Below are 20858 nucleotides of genomic sequence, written 5' to 3'. Positions count from 1 at the left end.
GAAATGGAAACTATGGGCTTTTGTGAGTTCTTGAAAGGTGTGGGAGGTAGGGCCATTGATTTTGATCTTTAGATATTTGGGATACAATTCACTTCAATCTAGTCTTTTTTTACTAAGAAAATGTTAAATTTTTGTAGTGGCTTGGGTGGGGTAGGATAAGGAATATGTTGAATAATGAGACGGGACACGTGTTCGAGTATAATTTAAAGTTAAAAGTTGAAGTACATTTAGTCTTCATCACCATGCACGGTTTGATCTAATTTGATTTCAGCCAATGACATAGGATCAGAGGTTTGATCTAATTTGATTTCAGCCAATGACATAGGATCAGGTTATGTTGATCTTCAAGAAGGGTCGTTACTCTCTTTATATGCCTTGTGTCACGGTCATGTTCATCTAAGGCATGTTGCTTGTGGTCGCATACCCATGTCACGTCGAAACCTATATCTGTTTGTACACTACTCGGCGAAATCATGTATAGGCTTGTCAAACCTGAATCACTTCAAAATGTACGATAGCGGCAAAATCACATCTAGACTTGATGGATGCAAATAGTTGTCAAATTCTCCATACCCGAAAAATTGTAAGATATTTAAGCAGTTGTGTTGCGTTTTTGCTTATAACGTTGCTTTAAAATCTTCTTACATTCTTACTTCCAAACTCGCTCTCGAAAATCTTTATGCCATCTAACTGGGTTTGCATTTGGTCATTGTGCTTCTACCCCACGTCTTGTCAATGTAGGTTGATGGGCAAGGCCCGTTCCGTAGCAAAACACTGTCATCTATTCATGGATATTTTGATGCTTGCTTCATTATTATTTAGGACACTTATGTCAAAACATACACGATCCGACTTTGATCACTATGTACTGTACCGAGTTCTAGTCTAAGGTTTCTCCTTTCATTTCGTATGTTAAAAGGCAAATGGTTTCTGTAAGAACTTTTTTAAACCGTTCTTAGAGGTTAAATGTGTTAATGCTATTTTTGAAAGTTCATGCGTATTTTTAAAACGTACTAACGTGTATATCCATATATCACCCATTACATTATTTTTTAACTTTTAAAAACGGTTTAAGTGAATTAATGGAACTTTTAAAACGTACAGACGATTTTCATTCAAAACTAGGGGTGTGTATTTTTATAAATTTTTTTTTAAGAGTAAGGATATTATTGAAATTTTTAAAATTTAAAGGGTAGTTTTATTAATTTAGCCTATATATAAGTTTATGCATCGAGTTTTCCAGTTAATTTGACAGTCTTATTCAACTTTTCAATGTGTCGTTATCTTTTCAAATAGATATTAGACCTTCCATTTATGTTATGCTATATTATGGCACGACTCCGTCACATTCACCTTTAAACATCATTATTTAAAATGTGACAAACTTTATTTTATTAACTCTATAGACTTGTGGTCTCTTTTCATTTGCATTATGTACGCATAACATTTAATTTCGTGCATTTATAAGTCTCACTATATGGTTAGGTTATGATTCTCCTAGTCGACCCTTTTCCCTCCACGTTTCAGAGTTTGATTTTATGCTTGCATCCATTAAAATCAACGATTATTAGCTTTAGTTTTGAATTTATACTCATTATTATAACAATCCAAGCCCACCGATAGCAGATATTGTCTGTTTTGGCCCGTTATATATCGTCGTTAGCTTCACAGTTTCTAAAATTCGTCTACTAGGGAGAAGTTTCTACACCTTTATAAGAAATGCTCTGTTCACCTCTCCAACCGATATGGGCTCTCACAATAGATGCATTTTAAAACTGTGAAGCTGACGGCGTTATATAACAGGCCAAAGTAGACAATATCTACTAGCAATGGGCTTCAACTATTACAAATGGTATTAGAGCTAGACACGAAACGGTGTGTCAACGAGGACACTGGCCCCTAATGGAGATAGATTGTGAGATCCGATTAATATGATTTGTGAAGTATAGACAGGAGTCATCCTCATCCTATCAGCTACCGAGAAAGATTCTCGAAGATTAACTTTAAAAATACGAAGTTTGGTAAAACAATATGATACATTATGAACTTTGTATATACAAATATGTTATATACTTGTGGAGTAAGAAAATTTTAACCGTTGACCTCTTAATCACTTCACGGTTATTCTAGTATAACTTTATAGGTAAGACATCAGTTATGTCATAAAAAGTGCCGAGTTGTAATGTCCCACATTGGTTGGGGAGGAGAACAAATCACCTTTATAAGGGTGTGGAAACCTTCCCCTAGCATATGCGTTTTAAAGCCTTGAGGGGAAGCCCGAGAGGGAAAGCCCAAAGAGGACAATATCTGCTAGCGATGGATCTGGGTCGGAAAGCCCAAAGAGGACAATATCTACTAGCGATGGATCTGGGTCGGAAAGCCCAAAGAGGACAATATCTACTAGCGATGGATCTGGGTCGGAAAGCCCAAAGAGGACAATATCTGCTAGCGGTGGATATGGGTCGGAAGGCCCAAAAATGACAATATCTGCTAGCAGTGGATCTGAGTCGGAAAGCCCAAAAAGCAGTGGATCTGAGTCGGAAAGCCCAAAAAGGACAATATCTGCAAGCGGTGGATCTAGGTCGTTACAAATATCTTAGCTAAGATATGGTAGAGGTTTTTGTTTATTTATGGTCTGATGGGAAGTTTGGTGGGATGAATAAAATCTGAAATTGGCTATTTCACCTGCTTTCCATTGGTTACTTTAAATATCCTCTGAAAAATTTAATGTAAGAGTCACCCTTTCCTATTGTATTATTTCTTTTGCCAATGGACCATATTCTAAATTCAAAATATTTACTTAATATGAATAAAATATTATTGTACCAAAATATTCCATCAATTTGGGGTATCTTATTTTCTTTGATATTCATCTATATACACATACACGTCATTCAATTTGAAGTGTTTTTGGGACGGGTTGAAAATGAAAAATATAACTATTCAAGTCTATAACTAGCAAATTTTGTTCGTTTTGGCCCGTTACGTATCGTCATCAGTCTCACGAGTTTAAAACGCGTCTATTAAGAAGAGGTTTCCACACTCTTATAAGAAATGTTTTGATTCCCTCTCCAATCGAGGTAAGATCTCATAATCCATCCCCCTTGGGGGCCAACGTCCTCGCTGGCACACTACCCGATGTCTGACTCTGATACTATTTGTAACAGCCCAAGCCCACCGATAGTAGATATTGTTCACTTTGTTTCGTTACGTATAGCTGTCAGCCTCACCGTTTTAAAACAAGTCTACTGGGGAAGGTTTTCACATCTTTACAAAGAATGTTTTGTTCTCCTCTCCAACCATGTGGGATCTCACAATCCACTTCTTTGGGGGTCCAGCGATGTTTTGTTCTCCCCTCTAACCGGAATCTCACAATCCACTCCCTCCTTGGCGGCCAGTGTCCTCGCTGGCACACCCCTTGGAGAGGTTTCCACATTCTTATAAGGAATATTTCATTCCCTTCTTCAACTAAGATGAGATCTCACAATCCACGGAGGTCCAGCGTCCTCACTGGCACACCGTCCTGTGTCTAGCTCTGATACTATTTGTAACAACTCAAGCCAACCATTAGCAAATATTATCTGCTTTGGCTCATTACGTATCGTCGTCAGCCTCACGGTTTTAAAACGAGTCTGCTAGGGAGAGGTTTCCACACTCTTGTAAAAAATGTTTCGTTCTCATCTTCAATCGACGTGGGATTTCATATAAAAGGTCTCCTCTATATATACACACACGCGCACCCACACACCATCAAATTTGATGTGTTCAAGGGATAGAGGGATGATGGGAAAGGTCTCCTATTTTAATCTCCATCTTCATGAAAATTTTTATTTATTTTTTAGATGATCGAGCAAAGATTCCCACAGAAAATTCACATGCTGAGATTTGGGTGGAGACGGGATTAGCTAAGGAGGAAAAACTTTTCTCCACTTCTTCCCCCATTGCCCGTTTAGTTTCACACCCGATACAAGCCTCGGAACGTCCCAACTCTACTGGTTAAATGGACATTATCCAAAAAAAAAAAAACTTTATATTTGATTAAAAACATTAACAAGAATATCCTTAAAAAAAACATTTTTACTTGCCAACTAATTAATCATTCAAAAATTTAAATCCAAACAGAATTACAAAATGAATCACACAGAACAATCAGAGTGATCATCATTGGTTGAAAAAGATGAATGAACAATCCTACTGTTCTTCGTGTTCTTCCCCATCACCCACTGCAACGTCCTCCTCACAAACGACCGCTGATTCTCAACAAATTCCGAACTATTTCTCCTCCCATTCTCTTCCTCCGTCATTCCCATCCCATTTTCCGATCTGGGTCGGTTCGCACCGCCCACCTTCTCATCGACAAAGCTCCCCTTCGAGCTCCCATGGCGAAAGCTCTCAACTTTCTCATTCAATTCTGTAAAATTAAACTCTCGTCTCGATTCGCAGTCGCACTCCGACATTGCCGCTAGACTCCCCGGCATCAATGGCAGATTCCTCTTCTTCCTCGCCGGTTTCCTCACTGCCGGCGTCCTGATCGGAACTTGCAGAGACGAATTCTCATCCATTACATACCCAAATGACCCCATTGAAAAACACCTTCTCGAATCAACTTTCCCATTATTGCTACTCCCTTCTCCATTACTCTCCAAGCTTTTAAACTTCCCCAATTTTATAGGAACCACCGTCTGCTCCGCCGCCGCCGCCGCCGCAGGCGGCTTCGGCGGCTCATCTGGCTTCATTTCAGCAAAATCCAACACATCCCCAAGAAAACCCAGAAAGGAACCGGTTTGAATTTCCCCAATTTCTCTGGAGCTATGACTTACAGAGTCAAGAACTCCAACAATTTTGGAGGGGAATCCGACATCTGAAATCAAGCCGGCACGGCAGAGGGGACATGTCGAGTGGGACAGAAGCCACGTGTCGATACACACCATATGAAAAGCATGGCTGCATTTGGTCAACAATCGGAGTTTATCATTGGGTTGAAATTCACAGAGACAAACAGAGCAATCAAAAGGGTCTAATTTCAGGCCGATTATGGCTTTGTAGAGAAAAACAGGGAGGGTATCGATGAAGGATTGGTCGACGCCGGCGTCGTGGAGGTGGAAGAGCTGCTGGAGTTGGCCTTGGAAAGCAGAGGCAGCCCCGTCAACCGCCGCACCGGCGGCGGAATCTTCGGGATCTGTTCTGATTTGGGGCTTGAGGAAGAATCGGATAAGGAGGAGGAGGAGGGCGGAGAAGAAGAGGAGAATGGAGAGGATGATTATGGCTATGAGAATTGTGGGGCTTACTTGGTTGTCAAAGTTGAAATCCGGCGGCGGTGGAGGCGGTGGAGGCGGCGGAGAAATGGGGTTTGGGAGAATGGCCATGGATGAAGGTTAGAAGATGGAGAAGATGAAATTAAAGTATTTAGGTTGAAGAAGAGGGAGAGAAATAAATGGTGCAATGACTGATACCAACAAAAAGATCAATGATTGAAGGAAATTAATTGAAAATCAGAGAACAACGAAGAAAACCTTGGTTAATTAGACCGTTTGATTTGAATTATATATATATATATAGATATAGATATATAATTTAATTGAGGTTATGTGTATTTTTTTGTTCTTTAATGGCTCTTGGTTGTGGTTCGATATTTTCTCATATATTGAGGTTGGCTAGTTGACGGTGGAATTTGATCCCTTCAAATAGATATGTCTATTAAATCTGCAGGGTCGAAGTTTTATAGAGAACTGGTTCGATTTACGAAAGTAAATGAAGAGTTTTGCAAAAATGGAGATTGAAAAATACGGTGGGGATGGGGTCGAGGAAGGCTTCCCCGTCTTCACTCCTTCTCGTGGATATCTCTACCTTTAAATTAGGTGTGTTTAAGAATTCAGCGACTCAAAGAATTCGATCAACCAAACCTAACTCGCATGATTGGAGATTGAAAACATGTTTACTAGGGAAAGGTTTCCACACAAACGGTGTTTCGGTCGATGCTGACACTCGTTCCTTTCTCCGATTGATGTGGGATCTCCACCAAATCTGAGTGTTTCGTTCTCCTCTCCAACCGATGTGGAATCTCACAATCCACCCTCCCTCCCCTCAGGGCTTAGCGTCCTCGCTGACACTCATTCCTTTTTCCAATCGATGTGGGACCCTCATCAAATCCAGGTGTTTTGTTCTCCTCCCCAACCGATGTGGGATCTCACACTACACCCCCCAGGGCTTAGCGTCCTCACTGGCACTCATTCCTTTCTCCAATCGATGTGGGACCCCCACCAAATTCGAGTGTTTCGTTCTCCTCCCCAACCGATTTGGGATCTCACACTCCATCCCCCCCCCCTTTAGGGCTTAGCGTCCTCGCTGGCACTCGTTCCTATTTCCAATCGATGTGGGCCCCCACCAAATCCAAGTGTTTTGTTCTCCTCCCCAACCGATGTGGGATCTCACACTCCACCCCCCAGGGCTTAGCGTCCTCACTGGCACTCAATCCTTTCTCCAATCGATGTGGGTCCCCCACCAAATCCGAGTGTTTCGTTCTCCTCCCTAACCGATGTGGGATCTCACACTCTATCCCCCCCCCCCCCTTCAGGGCTTAGCATCCTCGCTAGCACATCGCTTCGTATCTACCCCCTTCGGGGAATAGCCTCCTTGCTAACACACCACCTGGTGTCTAGCTTTGATACCGTTTGTAACGGTCCAGGTCCACCGCTAGCAGATATTTTTCTCTTTGGGCTTTCTCTTTGGACTTTCTCTTTCGGAGTTTCCCTCAACGCTTTAAAACGTGTTTGCTAGAGAGAGGTTTCTATACTCTTTTACTCTCCGAGTATTAAATTCAAATAAAGTACTATTTAAATATAAAATGGCAACCTTCTCTCATGAACATAAAATTGAGTTGTAAAAACAAATTAAAATTAAAATAATGGTGTGATCAAAAGTTTGGTTGACTTTTGAGAACTAAACTATACAACTAACAAATTTGTGCACCAATACCAATAAAGCTTTTTAGTATAAATGTTTAAAAAATTCGGTCATCTCAAAATCTCGATCACCTCAATCAAATTCATATGATTTGGGTTGAATTATTAACTCGTTTGAATAAGATTGAATTCAAATAAATAAAACCTTTATCAATTAGATTGGTTGAGGATCGACAAAACTAACTCGAATTTAATATTAATTTGAAGAAATTTTTACTTACCATACAATTTCATAATTTTTATTATTGTTTATTTTTTAATTGTAAATCTTAATTTAATATTTGAAAATAAATAGACCGACATTTTACTTTTATTAGAAATAAAAATTTGAATAAATGATTCAAAGAACTCGAACCAACCCAATCGAGCTATTTTGAAGTTGGGTTGAGTTCATTATTTAATAAACATTTTTGTGGATTGAAAAAATTTAGGATCTAAATAATTGAATTGGGTCTAAAAAAATGTCTCGATCAAACCTAACCTGACCAATCTGACGGATGAACTCGACCAATTTGACTGATGAAGACCCTACTTCTTACTTGAGTTCGAAACATAGAAACAGTCTGCGATCCGAATAATTGCATTGAGTCTAATATATGTCTCAGTCAGACTTAACCCAATCAATCTAACTGATAACCCCGACCAATCGATTGACGAAGACCCTACCATCTTCTTCCATGACATCCCGGATAAAATATTTCTTAGCTCCAAAAGTTGACTACTCAAATTTTGCTTCATAAACTACTCTTTGTTGTCTCCATATTATTGAACGGACTAACTCTTTCCATCTAAAATTGACGGTATGAATATTTTTAAATTCTTTTAAAAGTTTTAGGGTATTTATTAAAACTTTAAAAATTTTAAAGGTACTTTTGGAAGAAATACAAATTTTATGGATATTTTTATTAATTTAGCTTTACAAAATATACCGAAAACGTTTTAAAATGTAAGAGCTAAATAAGTACGTCTAAAAATTTATAGGCCAAATGAATAACTAAAAAAAACTATTTTTCCTTAATATAAACTTTTTTCATTAATAATTGAAAATTAAACTCAAACTCATTTAGAACTTCAACCGGAGATACAAAATATTCTGTTAAAACTGTGAGGCTGACGGATAATATCTACTAGAGATGTTTGAACGGTTACATCAAACTTTAATCTATTATATATGACTCTGACATTTGTCCATATAAAATTTTAATGAGACAAATGAACAAAAGATGGGTCGATATCAAGTCATTAAAAAGTGTATTAAAAAATTCATCAAAACCGAATAATTTTAGGGAACGAGATAATATATATACACGATGAATATTAAATTAATAAAAATACCCTTAAATTTTGTATTTTGTCTAAACTATCTTTAAACTCGTAAAAGTTTGAATAATAGTTTTGGATGAAAAGTTAATATTTTGTTTCAAAAATACTCTTAACTTTTATAAAAGAAAGTTTTACTATCGATATTTTGATCGGATCTATCTATCGGCACATCATAGATTATCTTTAAGCTTTTTAATGTTAATTTTAGAATTTTATAGGTATTTTTTAAATGTCGAACTAATGGTAAGAATATTTTTGAATTTTTAAAGGTATTAATATTTTAATTTAATGTATTCATTAAATTTTCAAAAACAAATGGTATATTCTTTTTAAAATTACGTTGTATGAATAGAGATTTCAATGTTCACATTGATAATCAATAATATTCAAGTTTAAAAAGTAGTTTATTGATTTGTTTTTATGCAAAATAATAATAGTAATAAATAAATGAAGTTCGAAAGCAACTTTTATGACTCTACCCGATCTAATGACCCGACCCGACCCACAACCCCATCCACCCCTTGATCTGATCTTTGTGGCTCTATCTTGCCATTTTTTTTACTGATCCAAAATCGTCTTTGATGTTATTTGAGGTGTTTGAGGTTAGTATGACCACTATTTTGTCAATTTAAAATATATTAAACTAAGTTAGATGATTAATTGATGTCATTAGGTGAATTAAGCCCTTTAATATGTTCTTACCTGAAGTCGTTAGCCCACATAGGTTGAATTGGATTGTGAGGAGCGGATTCTAGTTAGCACCAGAAATAATTAGTAACTCCAACTTAGATCAACTAAGTAAATGGTTAACTATTGGCTTGGTTGAATGAATTGCTTGAAGTATGAACGACTTATGCCTTATGGCCCCTGCACATACCCTGCCTTGTGATTGTTTAATGCATGTTTATTATGTTATTGCTGTGATGTGAGTATCATATGCTATGGAACTTGGTATGTCATGTTATGTTGTAATTATGATATATGCTATGTTATGGAATATCACGTTGACAGACTATGTTAGGGAAAGTGTTGTATCATTTTACCCATTACTTTATGAGATGACATGAAATGATTAAGCTATGTCGATGAAGAACGAATCAAGTTGCATCATACGTTCCTGTCATGATTTAAAACTATAGGGACTTCATGCATTTTTGTGTATCACGTTCATCAAAATACTTTTCGCTTATACCCGTGTTAAAAGTTTGCAATTTTGTCAAAACTTCATGTAAATCTTGATTGAATTATTAATGATTTGCATTGATTTTTTTTTTTTTTTTTTTTTTTTTGTATAAAACTAATTGTGAGAAGTTTATCATACCGTACAGACTTGAATTGAATCATAACAACAAAACCAATTGATTTGATTCAATTATTTTGAAAAAATTGGTTTTATCAATTTAAAAGTTTATAAAACTGTAAGAATTTGAAAAAATTGATAGTAACAATCATATAACACTTTGTGATCGGATATAGTTAGCCACCAAAGTCACTTAAATGGGTGATCAAGATCACTATATGCGATGAACCTCAGGTTTATTGTCTAGTTCCATAAGGGGATTCAGAGTATCGTTTCGATCATCCCGAATGGTTCATATATTGTGAGCTGATTATGTTTTTTTGAATAAAGTTCAAAGTGTTGATTTGTTATGTTTACATGTATCTCTTCTAAAGTAGTTTTAAAATGGTACAAAAACATGTTTTGTTTTTAAATTCAATATTCGAATATGAATACAAACTGTCCTACAAGCTCGCATACCACGACATGGATGTCAAAGAGGACTCGAGAGCGTCGATCATCGACCACAGGATCCCGCTCAAGCAGATCCATATTGGTTATGCATATTGATTGGTACTTCTTCCTTTGAGCCGGGCATGAAGATTCTTTTGTTTTAGATCTTGATCTTTATTACGAAAGTTTTATTTTAAATCAACGCGGGTAAATTATATAAAATATTCTTGAATTTTAGAATATATATTTTGAAAAATTTCTTGAATTTTGCTCCAAAAATTATCTACTTTTCAATTATATATATTATATACTCAATAACTCCTACAGTTTTTTAAATCATTAATTCTTAACATTTAAGAAATTGTACAATTTCCATTGAACAAACTTTTTCATTATTACATTGATTTCACTTTGTAATTATTCTTTTCCAAAAACACTTGAAATTGATAATTATAAAATTTACGAATTTTTTTGTTTAAGATTAGGATCAAGATTCGGCACTTGATAACTTCAACATTTCACTGCATTCTCTGTGACACGATTACGTTACATGCTCCTCGCTTTTAGGAAAGAAGAATATCGATCAATAGGAGTTCTTCTAGCATGTTTTGTCCTCACTCATATGCATCATAGGAGAATTTCCAAAGGTACTCCATATCGAATTACTCCAAACAAAGTAGTCTTAATCATGGAGTTCTTATGATTTGAGCCACTGAAAAGAAAAGTCCACTTTGTTGGTATAGGCAATGACTTTCATTCAGATGTGGTTTCAATTCATTAATGTACCTCTCATTTACTCAGATGTCACATGTTTACCAGCTTTCGCCTTGATTTGTCCTCTGATAACATTTGTAACACCCCATATCCACGATTTGGATCACGATTTGAAATATCATGTCCAATACTAAAAATAGATTTGATGGTAAAAGTGTTAAGATTATCCCTACTCGAAATATCATGTGACACCTAAAGAAGGGTTACATGAATATACTGAGACCATATTCAAATGAGAGAGGTCTTGAGAATAAGTGTGATGTCCCACATCAATTGGGGAGGAGAACAAAACATTTTTTGTAAGAGTGTGGAAACCTCTCCCTAACCTATGAGTTTTAAAGCCCTGAGGGGAAGCCCGAAAGACAAAGTCCAAAGAGAACAATATTTGCTAGTGGTGGGTCTGGGCCGTTACAAATGGTATCAGAGCCGGACACTGAGTGATGTGCCAGTGAAGAGGCTGTTCCTTGAAGGGGGGTAGACACAAAGCGGTGTGCCAGTAAGGACGTTGGGCCCTAAAGAGGGGTGGATTGTGATGTCCTACATTGATTGGGGAGGAGAACGAAACACCCTTTTACCCACATCGGTTAGGGAGGAGCACGAAACACCATTTAAAAGAATTGAAAGTCATTACCTATACCAACAAGGTGTACATTTCTTTTTGGTGGCTTAATCATATGAATTCCAAGGTCAAACGTGCTTTGCTTGGAGAAATTCTATGTTCGGTGACCATCTAATAATTTTTCTAGGATGCATATAAGTGAGGGTAATGAATGTCAGAAGAACTCATTGATCTGTTACGATATTCTTCACTCAGAGGATAATACGAACACAAATATATATATATTTAAAAAAAAAATAATTGAAACCATAGTGCCATGAAACAAGGAAAAAATAGAAGCTTTATTTATTTATTTTTAAAGTTCGATATTTTTTTAATCTCAATGGTCTCCTCATCATTCAACCCTCAAACCTCTTCTTTCATTTGTCATCAAAAAGTCCCACATTACACATACACCAAACCAAACATATACATTATAATTTTCCCCCTCACATATATTTAATTTCTTTTTTTAGCATAAAGTTCAATATTTATTATAACTCATTTTTCATTTTACAATTAAATTATAACTTCTAATGAAAAATATTTTAGTGTCTTGATGGAGTCATTTTATTTTATTTTATTTTATTTTTTTTTTTTGGCAAGATCCCACCTCGATTGGAAAGGAAAATGAAATATTCTTTATAAGGGTGTGAAAACCTTTTCCTACTAGACGCATTTTAAAAATGTGAGACTGAACGATGATACTTAACTGGCCAAAGCGGACAATATCTGCTCGTGGTGGACTTGGGCTGTTGCAAATGGTATCAGAGCTAGACACTGAGCAGTGTGTCAACGAGGACGCTAGACCCCTAGTGGAGGTGGATTGTGAGATCCCATATTTGTTGGAGAGACAAACGAAGTATTCCTTATATGGGTGTGGAAATAAATATATGCTGTGGTGGGTTTGGGCTGTTACAAATGATATCAGAGCAAGACACTGAGCAGTGTGTCAACGAGAACGCTAGACCCTCAATGAGGGTGGATTGTGAGACCCCACATCGGTTGGAGAGAGGAACGAAACATTTCTTAAATGGGTGTGAAAATAAATATTTGCTAGTGGTAGGTTTGAGCTGTTACAAATGGTATCAGAGCTAGACACCGAGCAGTGTGTCAACAAGGATGCTAGACCTCCAATGAGAGTAGATTGTGAGATCACACATCGGTTGGAGAGAGGAACAAAACATTTCTTATATGGGTGTGGAGATAGAAACCTTTCCCTCGTGGACGTGTTGAGCAGTGTGTCAACAAGGATGCTAGACCTCCAATGAGAGTAGATTGTGAGATCACACATCGGTTGGAGGGAGGAACAAAGCATTTCTTATATGGGTGTGGAAATAGAAACCTCTCCCTCGTGAACGTGTTTTAAAACTTGGAAACTAACGGTGATACGTAACGGGCCAAAAATGACAATATCTGCTAGCGGTGAGCTTAAACTATTAATTTTTTAAAAATAAAAAATAATAATTTTCCTTTTTAAAAAAAGTAGGGATCTTAGTGGGTTGCATGTTCCATTAAACCATTGAAAAAAAAAAAAAAAAGAAATCCAAACAATACCCACCAAACACATGTCTTCCATATTTTAAGCTGAATTTTTCATCATCATCCTCATATTCTCGAAACATTATATTCCTTTGGTTTAAATATAATATATAGTATGAATATGTGTTTAATTATAGAGAATTTAACTATAATTAATTAAAATGTATAGTTATTTCTTAGTTGTACCATTTTCCAATCATTAATTCCACATTGCTTTGTGTTGGATTGATAATAATATGCAAAATTAAGAAAAGCTCAGTGAAATTATAGGGTAACAATTCATGTAGCGACCTGAACCCACCGCTAGCAAATATTGTCCTCTTTGTGCTTTCCCTTTCGGGATTCCCCTCAAAGCTTTAAAACGTGCCTGCGAGGAGAAGGTTTCTAGACCCTTATAAAGGGTTTTTCGTTCTACTCCCCAACTAATGTGAGACTCTCACAATCCATGCCTAAGGATTCGAATAAGGATTTAGAATATGAATTTGACACCTGACATCTTCGACATTTCCTAATGATTCATATTTAGGATTCGAATTAGGATCCAAAATCTGAATTTGGTACCTGAATGTCCCTGCTTAACGATCAATGTCTAGGATTCAAATTAGAATCCAGAATCTGAATTTGACACTTGATGTCCCCGACATTCTCTGACGATCCATGTTTAGGATTCGAATTAGGATCCATAATATTAATTTGGCATTTGATGTTCTCAACATTCCTTAACGATCAATGTCTAGGATTCGAATTAGGATCCAGAATGTGAATTTGGCACCTGATGTCCTCAATATTCTCTAACGATCCATGTTTAGGATTCTAATTAGAATCCAAAATCTGAATCTGACATTTGATGTCCCCGACATTCCTTAACGATCCATGTCTAGGACTCGAATTAGGATCCAAAATCTGAATTTGGCACCTGATGTCCCGACATTCTCTAACGATCCATGTTTAGAATTCAAATTAGGATCCAGAATCTGAATTTGAATTTTGATGTCCCCGACATTATCTTGCTACTAGTCACATTACCTACTCCTTGTTTCTTATCTTGTTATCTACTTTTCGCCTATGTTCATAAAACCAAGCCAAATTGTCAACTTCTCCCTACCCAAATAGTTATATACAGTTGTTATTGCCTTTCCTTGTATGCTATATAACCCGTTTTTCAATCTCTCACTAAATCTTGCTTTCAAATTTTCTCTCGAAAATCTCTCTACCCCGTTTTCCAAAACCTTCTTCTTAAATCGGGGTCAGAGGCTCGAGCATACATTGCCTAGCCGTAGGCGACGCACAAACAAATTGACTTAACTCACTTGTTAAATTGACGTTTTTAATTAACAAGAAAACAAAAACAATATCAGTAGAAACTATATAATAAAATAAATAAATTTATAAGTAAAAATGACGTTTATAAATTTATTTAAAAAAAATAAAATAGTTAAATTAGTGTAATTTAACCAAATTTTTTTAATAACCTCATCTGAAATAGGCCAGAAAATGGAAGCTGGAGAGCATAGGGCAGAGGGAGGAAGACGATGAGTGAACCAAGATAAGAACAAAACAACAACACCTAATATATTCACTGCCTAATTATTACCAATCATTAATACACGCTTTCCCCTTCACGCACCCTTCTTTTTTGGTTGAGTTTCTTGCAAAACATCACCGAAAATATGTTTTAATCCATCCACCCACCATTCCCAATTTTCCGTGCCCTTCATTTTTGGCAAATTTTAGTTTCAAACCCTCACTTTCATTATCTTTAACCCCATTTCCCCTTCCCCCATTTTCTTCATTTGGATTAATCTTTCCCCGACAAGGGGGGATTTTCAATCCGGATTTTCTTGCCTTCGATTCTTCTCTGCTTCTCTTTCATCAGGAATTAGGTCAGTTCTTGATGAAGCAGGAAGAAATCGAAGGTTTCCACTCCCAATTCCGCTTTAATCCTTCAAAATCGTTAATGGGTGTTTCTGTTTTCGATCATTTGATTGATTTCTGAGTTGGGTTTTGGAGATTGAAGATTCTCTTGAAGAATTTCCAACTGGGGTTCGTCGATTTTGAAAGTGGAGAGGTTCTTGAAGAAATTCTGGCTTTGGGTTTTCCCTTTTGTTCTTTACCTTCTTCGCTTGATTATCACTAGGGGGTTATGTAAGGTTGTTTTCTGCATTGAAATTGCTAGGTTGTATATTTCTGTGAATGGGTTTGTTCTTGCACATACAGAATTTTAGGTGAGGTTATCAGATTATCAGATAGAAAGGTGTTGTTCTGGGGTTTGATATACCATTGATTGGGAGAGAAATCTTTGGGGGAAGATGAAGTTTCTAAGCCTTGTTGGGAATTCCTTTGGATGTTCTGCATCTGGGGAACGTTTAGTTTCAGCTGCAAGAGATGGAGACTTGCAAGAAGCTAAAGCTTTATTGGAATATAATCCTCGTTTGGCGAGGTACTCAACTTTTGGTGTACGAAATTCTCCTCTTCATTACTCTGCAGCTCATGGCCACCATGAGGTATTTCACTTTTCAAAAATGTCTCTGTTCTGCTTAGAGATTGTTCCAAATGTCTTTCTGATGGTGTCTTGACTTACTCTTTAACATCTTTGTCTGCAGATTGTCGCTCTTTTGCTTGAATCTGGGGTTGATATCAATCTACGGAATTATCGGGGTCAGGTACGAACAATGTCGTTGTTTGTTGCTCGTTGTTCTCGTTTAGTTTCTTTATGTTTGTTCCTCAATGTGATGTTTTGTTTTATCCATTCATGAATTCCAAAGCTATGTGTAAGAGCCTAAGCATACTGATAACAGATATTGTCCTCTTTGGGTTTTCCCTTTCGGGCTTTCCCTCAAGGTTTTTAAAACGCGTTTGTTAGGGAGAGATTTCCACACCGTGAGATCTCACAATCCACCCCCCTTCGAGTCCCAGTATCCTTGCTAGCACATCGCCTCATATCCACCCCCTCCCTTCGGAGCTTAGCCTCCTCACTGGCACATCACCCGGTGTCTGGCTTTGATACCATTTGTAACCGCCCAAGCCCACCGCCAGCAGATATTGTCCTCTTTGGGTTTTTCCTTTTGGGCTTTCCTTCAAGGTTTTTAAAACGTGTATGCTAGGGAGAGGTTTCTACACCCTTATAAAGGGTGTTTCTTTCTCCTCTCCAACTGATGTGAGATCTAACAATCCACCCCCTTGGGGCTCAGCTTCCTTGCTGGCACATCGCCTGGTGTCTGGCTTTGATACCATTCGTAACAGTCCAAGCCCACCGCTAGCAGATATTGTCCTCTTTGGACTTTTCCCTTTCCGGCTTTTCCTCAAGGTTTTTAAAACGTGTACGCTAGGGAGAGGTTTCTACACCCTTATAAAGGGTGTTTTGTTCTCCTCACCAACCGATATGGGATCTCACACTATGATTGAACCCTTTGTACATGCTATTATTTTTTATTACAGCAATCTATGACCAGGTGAGCGATATTCGAGTTGGCTATGTGTGTACTATTGTTAAGAGTTCGAAACTGAATGTCATTTTTGTTAACAGACTGCCTTGATGCAAGCTTGTCAGCATGGTCACTGGGAGGTTGTTCTGACTCTTATACTTTTTAAAGCCAATGTGAGCTATACCTCCCTTTAGTCTTAGTTCCACCTGTTCTAATGTTCTATGAAGTAGTTTATGGGATATGTTGGATAACATTGTCATATATTTATTTGGGAGACATCAGATTCACCGAGCGGATTATTTGAACGGAGGTACCGCTCTTCACCTGGCTGCTCTGAATGGTCATTCTCGGTGCATCCGACTTCTGCTTTCTGATTATGTGCCTAGTACCCCAAAATTTTGGGATATGTTAAGTAGTAGTTCGAACGATGAAGAAACGGTTTCCAAGTTTGACTTTAGGTATTGTTGTTTGAATCTAATCCTGGCCGGTTATATACTTCTCCATTCTGCTACATGAAGTCACTGATTTGTTTTCCTCCATTTCATCCATCAGTGGTCTAAAGGAGGTAGTTAACAGAACAGCAGATGGAGGCATCACAGCTCTGCATATGGCGGCGCTAAATGGGCACGTCGATAGTTTGAAGTTACTTCTGGACTTGGGTGCCTCTGCTTCTCAGGTTACCGTAGAAGATGGAACCACGATCGATCTAATAGGTAACTCGGTTTTTAGTTTCTCTTATGCTGTTCTTAGTGAATATGAGCTGTGATATGAAGAAGGGGTTAATTGAACCTTGTTTTTTTTGTTTCTCATTACTGAAAAGCCTAAAGTCATTGAAGTATGTTCTGTTCATTAGTTTAAATTGTGTTCTAGTAGAGCGCTGATGCAGAGAAGATCCTAAACACAAAAGTTGGACTGCTCTGTAACATGTTTGCATCAAGTTTTACGTTTTAAATTTAATTGATTTGTGAGATCTCACGTTGGCTCGAGATGAAAACGAAACATTCCTTATAGGAGTGTGGAAACCTCTCCCTAGTAGTCGCGTTTTAAAATCTTGAGGGGAAGCCTAAAGAGGACAATATCTGCTAGCGGTGGGCTTGGGCTATTACAAATGGTATCAGAGCCAGACACAGGGCAGTATGCCAGCAGGGTCGCTGAGCCCCCAAGGAGGTGGATTGTGAGATCCCACATTGGTTGGAGAGAAGAACAAAACATTTCTTATAAAGGTATGAAAATCTCTCTCTAGTAGACGCATTTTAAAACCTTGAAGGGAAGCCCAGAAGAGAAAGTCCAAAGAGGACAACATCTGCCAGCGATGGGTTTCGGCTGTTACAAATAGTATCAGAGTCAGACACAGAGCAGTGTGCCAGCGGGCACGCGGAGCCCCCAAGAGGGGTGGATTGTGAAATCGCACATTGGTTGGAGAGAAGAACGAAACATTCCTTATAAGGGTGTGGAAACCTCTCTTTAGTAGACACGTTTTAAAACCTTGAGGGGAAGCCCAGAAGGGAAAGCCCAAAGAGAACAGGACGGTGTGCCAATGGGGACGCTGTGCCCCCAAGGGGAAAGGGGTGGACTGTGAGATCCCACATTGGTTGGAGAGAAGAATGAAGCATTCCTTCCCTAGTAGACACATTTTAAAACCTTGAGGTGAAACCTAGAAAGGAAATCCCAAAGAGGACAATATCTACTAGCATTGGGCTTGGGCGGTTACAAATGGTATTAGAGAGAGACACATGTCAGTGTGCTAGCGAGGACGCTGGGCCCCAAGGGGGTGGATTGTGAGATCCCACATTGGTTGGAGAGAAGAACTAAACATTCCTTATAAGGGTATGGAAACCTTTTCCTAGTAGACGTGTTTTAAAACCTTGAAAAGAAGCCTAGTAGGGAAACCTCAGAGAGGATAATATCTGTTAGTGGTGGGCTTGGGCTGTTATATGATTATTGTTTGAAACCGTAATTTTTCGTGTAGAATTTTAATGTCATTACATCATGTTATGGAGTTGGGTATGTAATTTCCTATAAGGCAATCATATGCTCTCAAACATGTTCATTGGTCACCCTTTTCTTTCAAAACAGAGTCTGCTAGCTATGATTAGCCTGTTTGTAGCTGAAAAAGATTGGTTCTTCAGGCTTTCTTCTTTAAGTTGGATATTAATTCCCTTTGGATGATTATGTCGTCATATTTAGGTGCTGGAAGCACAGCCCTTCACTACGCTGCATGCGGTGGGAACGCCCAATGCTGTCAAGTAAGCCCTCGATTTCAAGACGAAATGAAAACGATTAGAACGTTTCAAAATTCAGACCCATAATTCTCTACATCAAACTTGAATTGATTGTTCATGCATGTTTTGGTTTCAGATGTTGATTGCTAGGGGAGCCAGTCTTGCCGCTCAAAATGCAAATGGGTATGCTTCTCTCAAGTATTCGTATGCAAATGTACCTCTTTTTAAGGACGGTGGATTTGTTGTTATCATGACCTGTGAGATCCCACATCGGTTGGAGAGGAGAACGAAACATTTTTTATAAAGATGTGGAAACTTTTCCCTATCCAACGCGTTTTAAAACCTTGAGGGAAAACCCGGAAGGGAAAGCCCAAAGAGGACAATATCGGCTAGTGGTGGGCTTGAGCTGTTACAAATGGTATCAAAGCCCGACACCGGGCGATGTGCCAGCGAGGAGGCTAAACCCCGAAGGAGGGTGGACATGAGACGATGTGCTTGCAAGGACATTGGGGCCCGAGGGGGGTGGATTGTGAGATTTCACATCAGTTGGGGAGGAGAACAAAACACCCTTTATAAGAGTGTGGAAACCTCTCCCTAACAGATGCGTTTTTAAAAATATTGAGGGAAAACCAGGTAGAGAAAGTCCAAAGAGGACAATATCTGCTAGCGGTGGGCTGTTACATGGCCTATCCATCTCATAGCCATCATTTTCTCCGATTGATTTTCATTTCAATTCTTGTCATTCCCGTTATTGATAAATAAACGCGCCTCAAACGCTGTCTCGGTAGTAGAATCTAGGCTAGATAAAACAATGAAGATCATAAATAAAACAATTTTTTTTTTCTAAATTCCTGAGCATCATATAGTTCTATTGTCTTACCCAATAAACTTGAGGTTGTCAGATCATCCTATGTTACTTTTATCTTATTGAAGATGGACTCCATTGATGGTTGCTCGTTCGTGGCATCGAGACTGGCTCGAGGAAGTTCTTAGCCAAGAGCCTGAAGCGGCAGCGACAAACCTCGCCCCTTCACCATATCTAACTCTTCCCCTTATGAGCATTGTTAGAATTGCTAGGTGAGTCGTGCGTGACCGATAGGATTGTTAGAAAGCTGTATGATTACTAACTCGAGAAACCCCTTCGATTTTTTTTTCAGAGAATGTGGATGGAGAAGCTGTGATGCTTTACTTACATGCCAAGATCCATGTGTTGTGTGTTTGGAGAGGGAATGCACGGTTGCTGCACGAGGTAAATTTGATTCGAGAAGACTTGCGTACGGTTTTAGCGCCTTATAATTCGTTAAGTTAACGCTCATGATCTCGAACGGTTCAGGTTGTGATCATGAGTTCTGCACAAGCTGTGCACTTTACCTCTGTTCTACAAACTGCACATCCTCAGTTTCTCACGGTCCTCCCGGTTCGATCGCGTGTCCACTGTGCCGAAATGGTATAGTTTCCTTTGTCAAACTTCCCCAAACGAAACCGATTGCCAAAGAGATTGCCAGAACTAGTTTATCTCTATCATTTTGCACTTGTTCTGGTGAGGCACCAGAACCTGCTACATTAACCACCCCGTTATGCAAGCCCGAGTTCACTTGCTCCCGAATTTCCCCGCTCGGAGCATCGTTTCGATCCCTCAGCTGTCAGAGGTTTCCTTCAATGAAACTCAACCCCAATCTCTGTATGGGAGATCCTGAAGGTAGCTCTTCTTTGGTTCCCTGCAATGTTGACAGAAACATGAGGAACAATAATATTGCCAGGTGTTCGAGATCAGGTTTCCGACGAACAGCTTCGGAAGGAAGACGATCATGGTTATCTGCACTGAATCAATATGTTACTACTGGAAGCGGATGCTGAAAATTATCGACACGACAATACCTCTTTTCGACTCGAAAACATTTCCTTTTACTTTGTGTTCGTTGTCCATATATTTACCCAAAATCCAAAAAAAAAAAAAGAAAAAAAAAAAGAAAGAAAAGATCATAGTCTTGAAATGATCTTATATATGATCATTTTGATGCCACATAACATGTCCAGCTCAATTTAGTTTTCAAATATGAGTCTTATTTTTTTTGTTTTGGTAATATCGATGAATGGGTTGTAAATATATAATGAAAAGTTCTTGTATTTGAAATAATTTTGTATGAACATGAGATGTTAAATTATAAGCTAAATGAAATGTGTTTATCTAATTTGCTTTAAACTATTATACTTTTAGCTAAAAGATCAGAAGTTCGAGTTTCAAGAAATTAAAAAAGAAAGTCAATTGCTTCGACTCTT

General features: G+C 38.1%; 2 protein-coding genes across 2 annotated transcripts; one reads left to right on the top strand and one right to left on the bottom strand.

Annotated features, from left to right (window-relative positions):
* Positions 1-4043: 4043 nt before the first annotated feature.
* On the bottom strand, positions 4044-5421 carry LOC111799086 (RING-H2 finger protein ATL13). The gene has a single exon (XM_023682482.2). It carries the CDS (start codon positions 5364-5366, stop codon positions 4137-4139), a length of 1230 nt encoding a protein of 409 aa, XP_023538250.2. The 5' UTR covers positions 5367-5421; the 3' UTR covers positions 4044-4136.
* A 9114-nt stretch (positions 5422-14535) lies between these two features.
* LOC111798668 (E3 ubiquitin-protein ligase XBAT32) lies at positions 14536-20556 on the top strand. The gene is made up of 10 exons (XM_023681958.2): positions 14536-15435; positions 15535-15594; positions 16458-16529; positions 16639-16814; positions 16909-17069; positions 18544-18602; positions 18715-18761; positions 19512-19655; positions 19736-19827; positions 19912-20556. Exons 1-10 carry the CDS (start codon positions 15241-15243, stop codon positions 20433-20435), a joined length of 1530 nt encoding a protein of 509 aa, XP_023537726.2. The 5' UTR covers positions 14536-15240; the 3' UTR covers positions 20436-20556.
* Positions 20557-20858: the final 302 nt, after the last annotated feature.

This window comes from Cucurbita pepo, chromosome 7 (genome assembly GCF_057944985.1).
Source record: "Cucurbita pepo subsp. pepo isolate OVF chromosome 7, ASM5794498v1, whole genome shotgun sequence".
Classification (NCBI taxonomy): Eukaryota; Viridiplantae; Streptophyta; class Magnoliopsida; order Cucurbitales; family Cucurbitaceae; genus Cucurbita; species Cucurbita pepo.
Note: the sequence above shows the minus strand (reverse complement) of the source record. Positions and strands in the feature narration are given on the sequence as shown.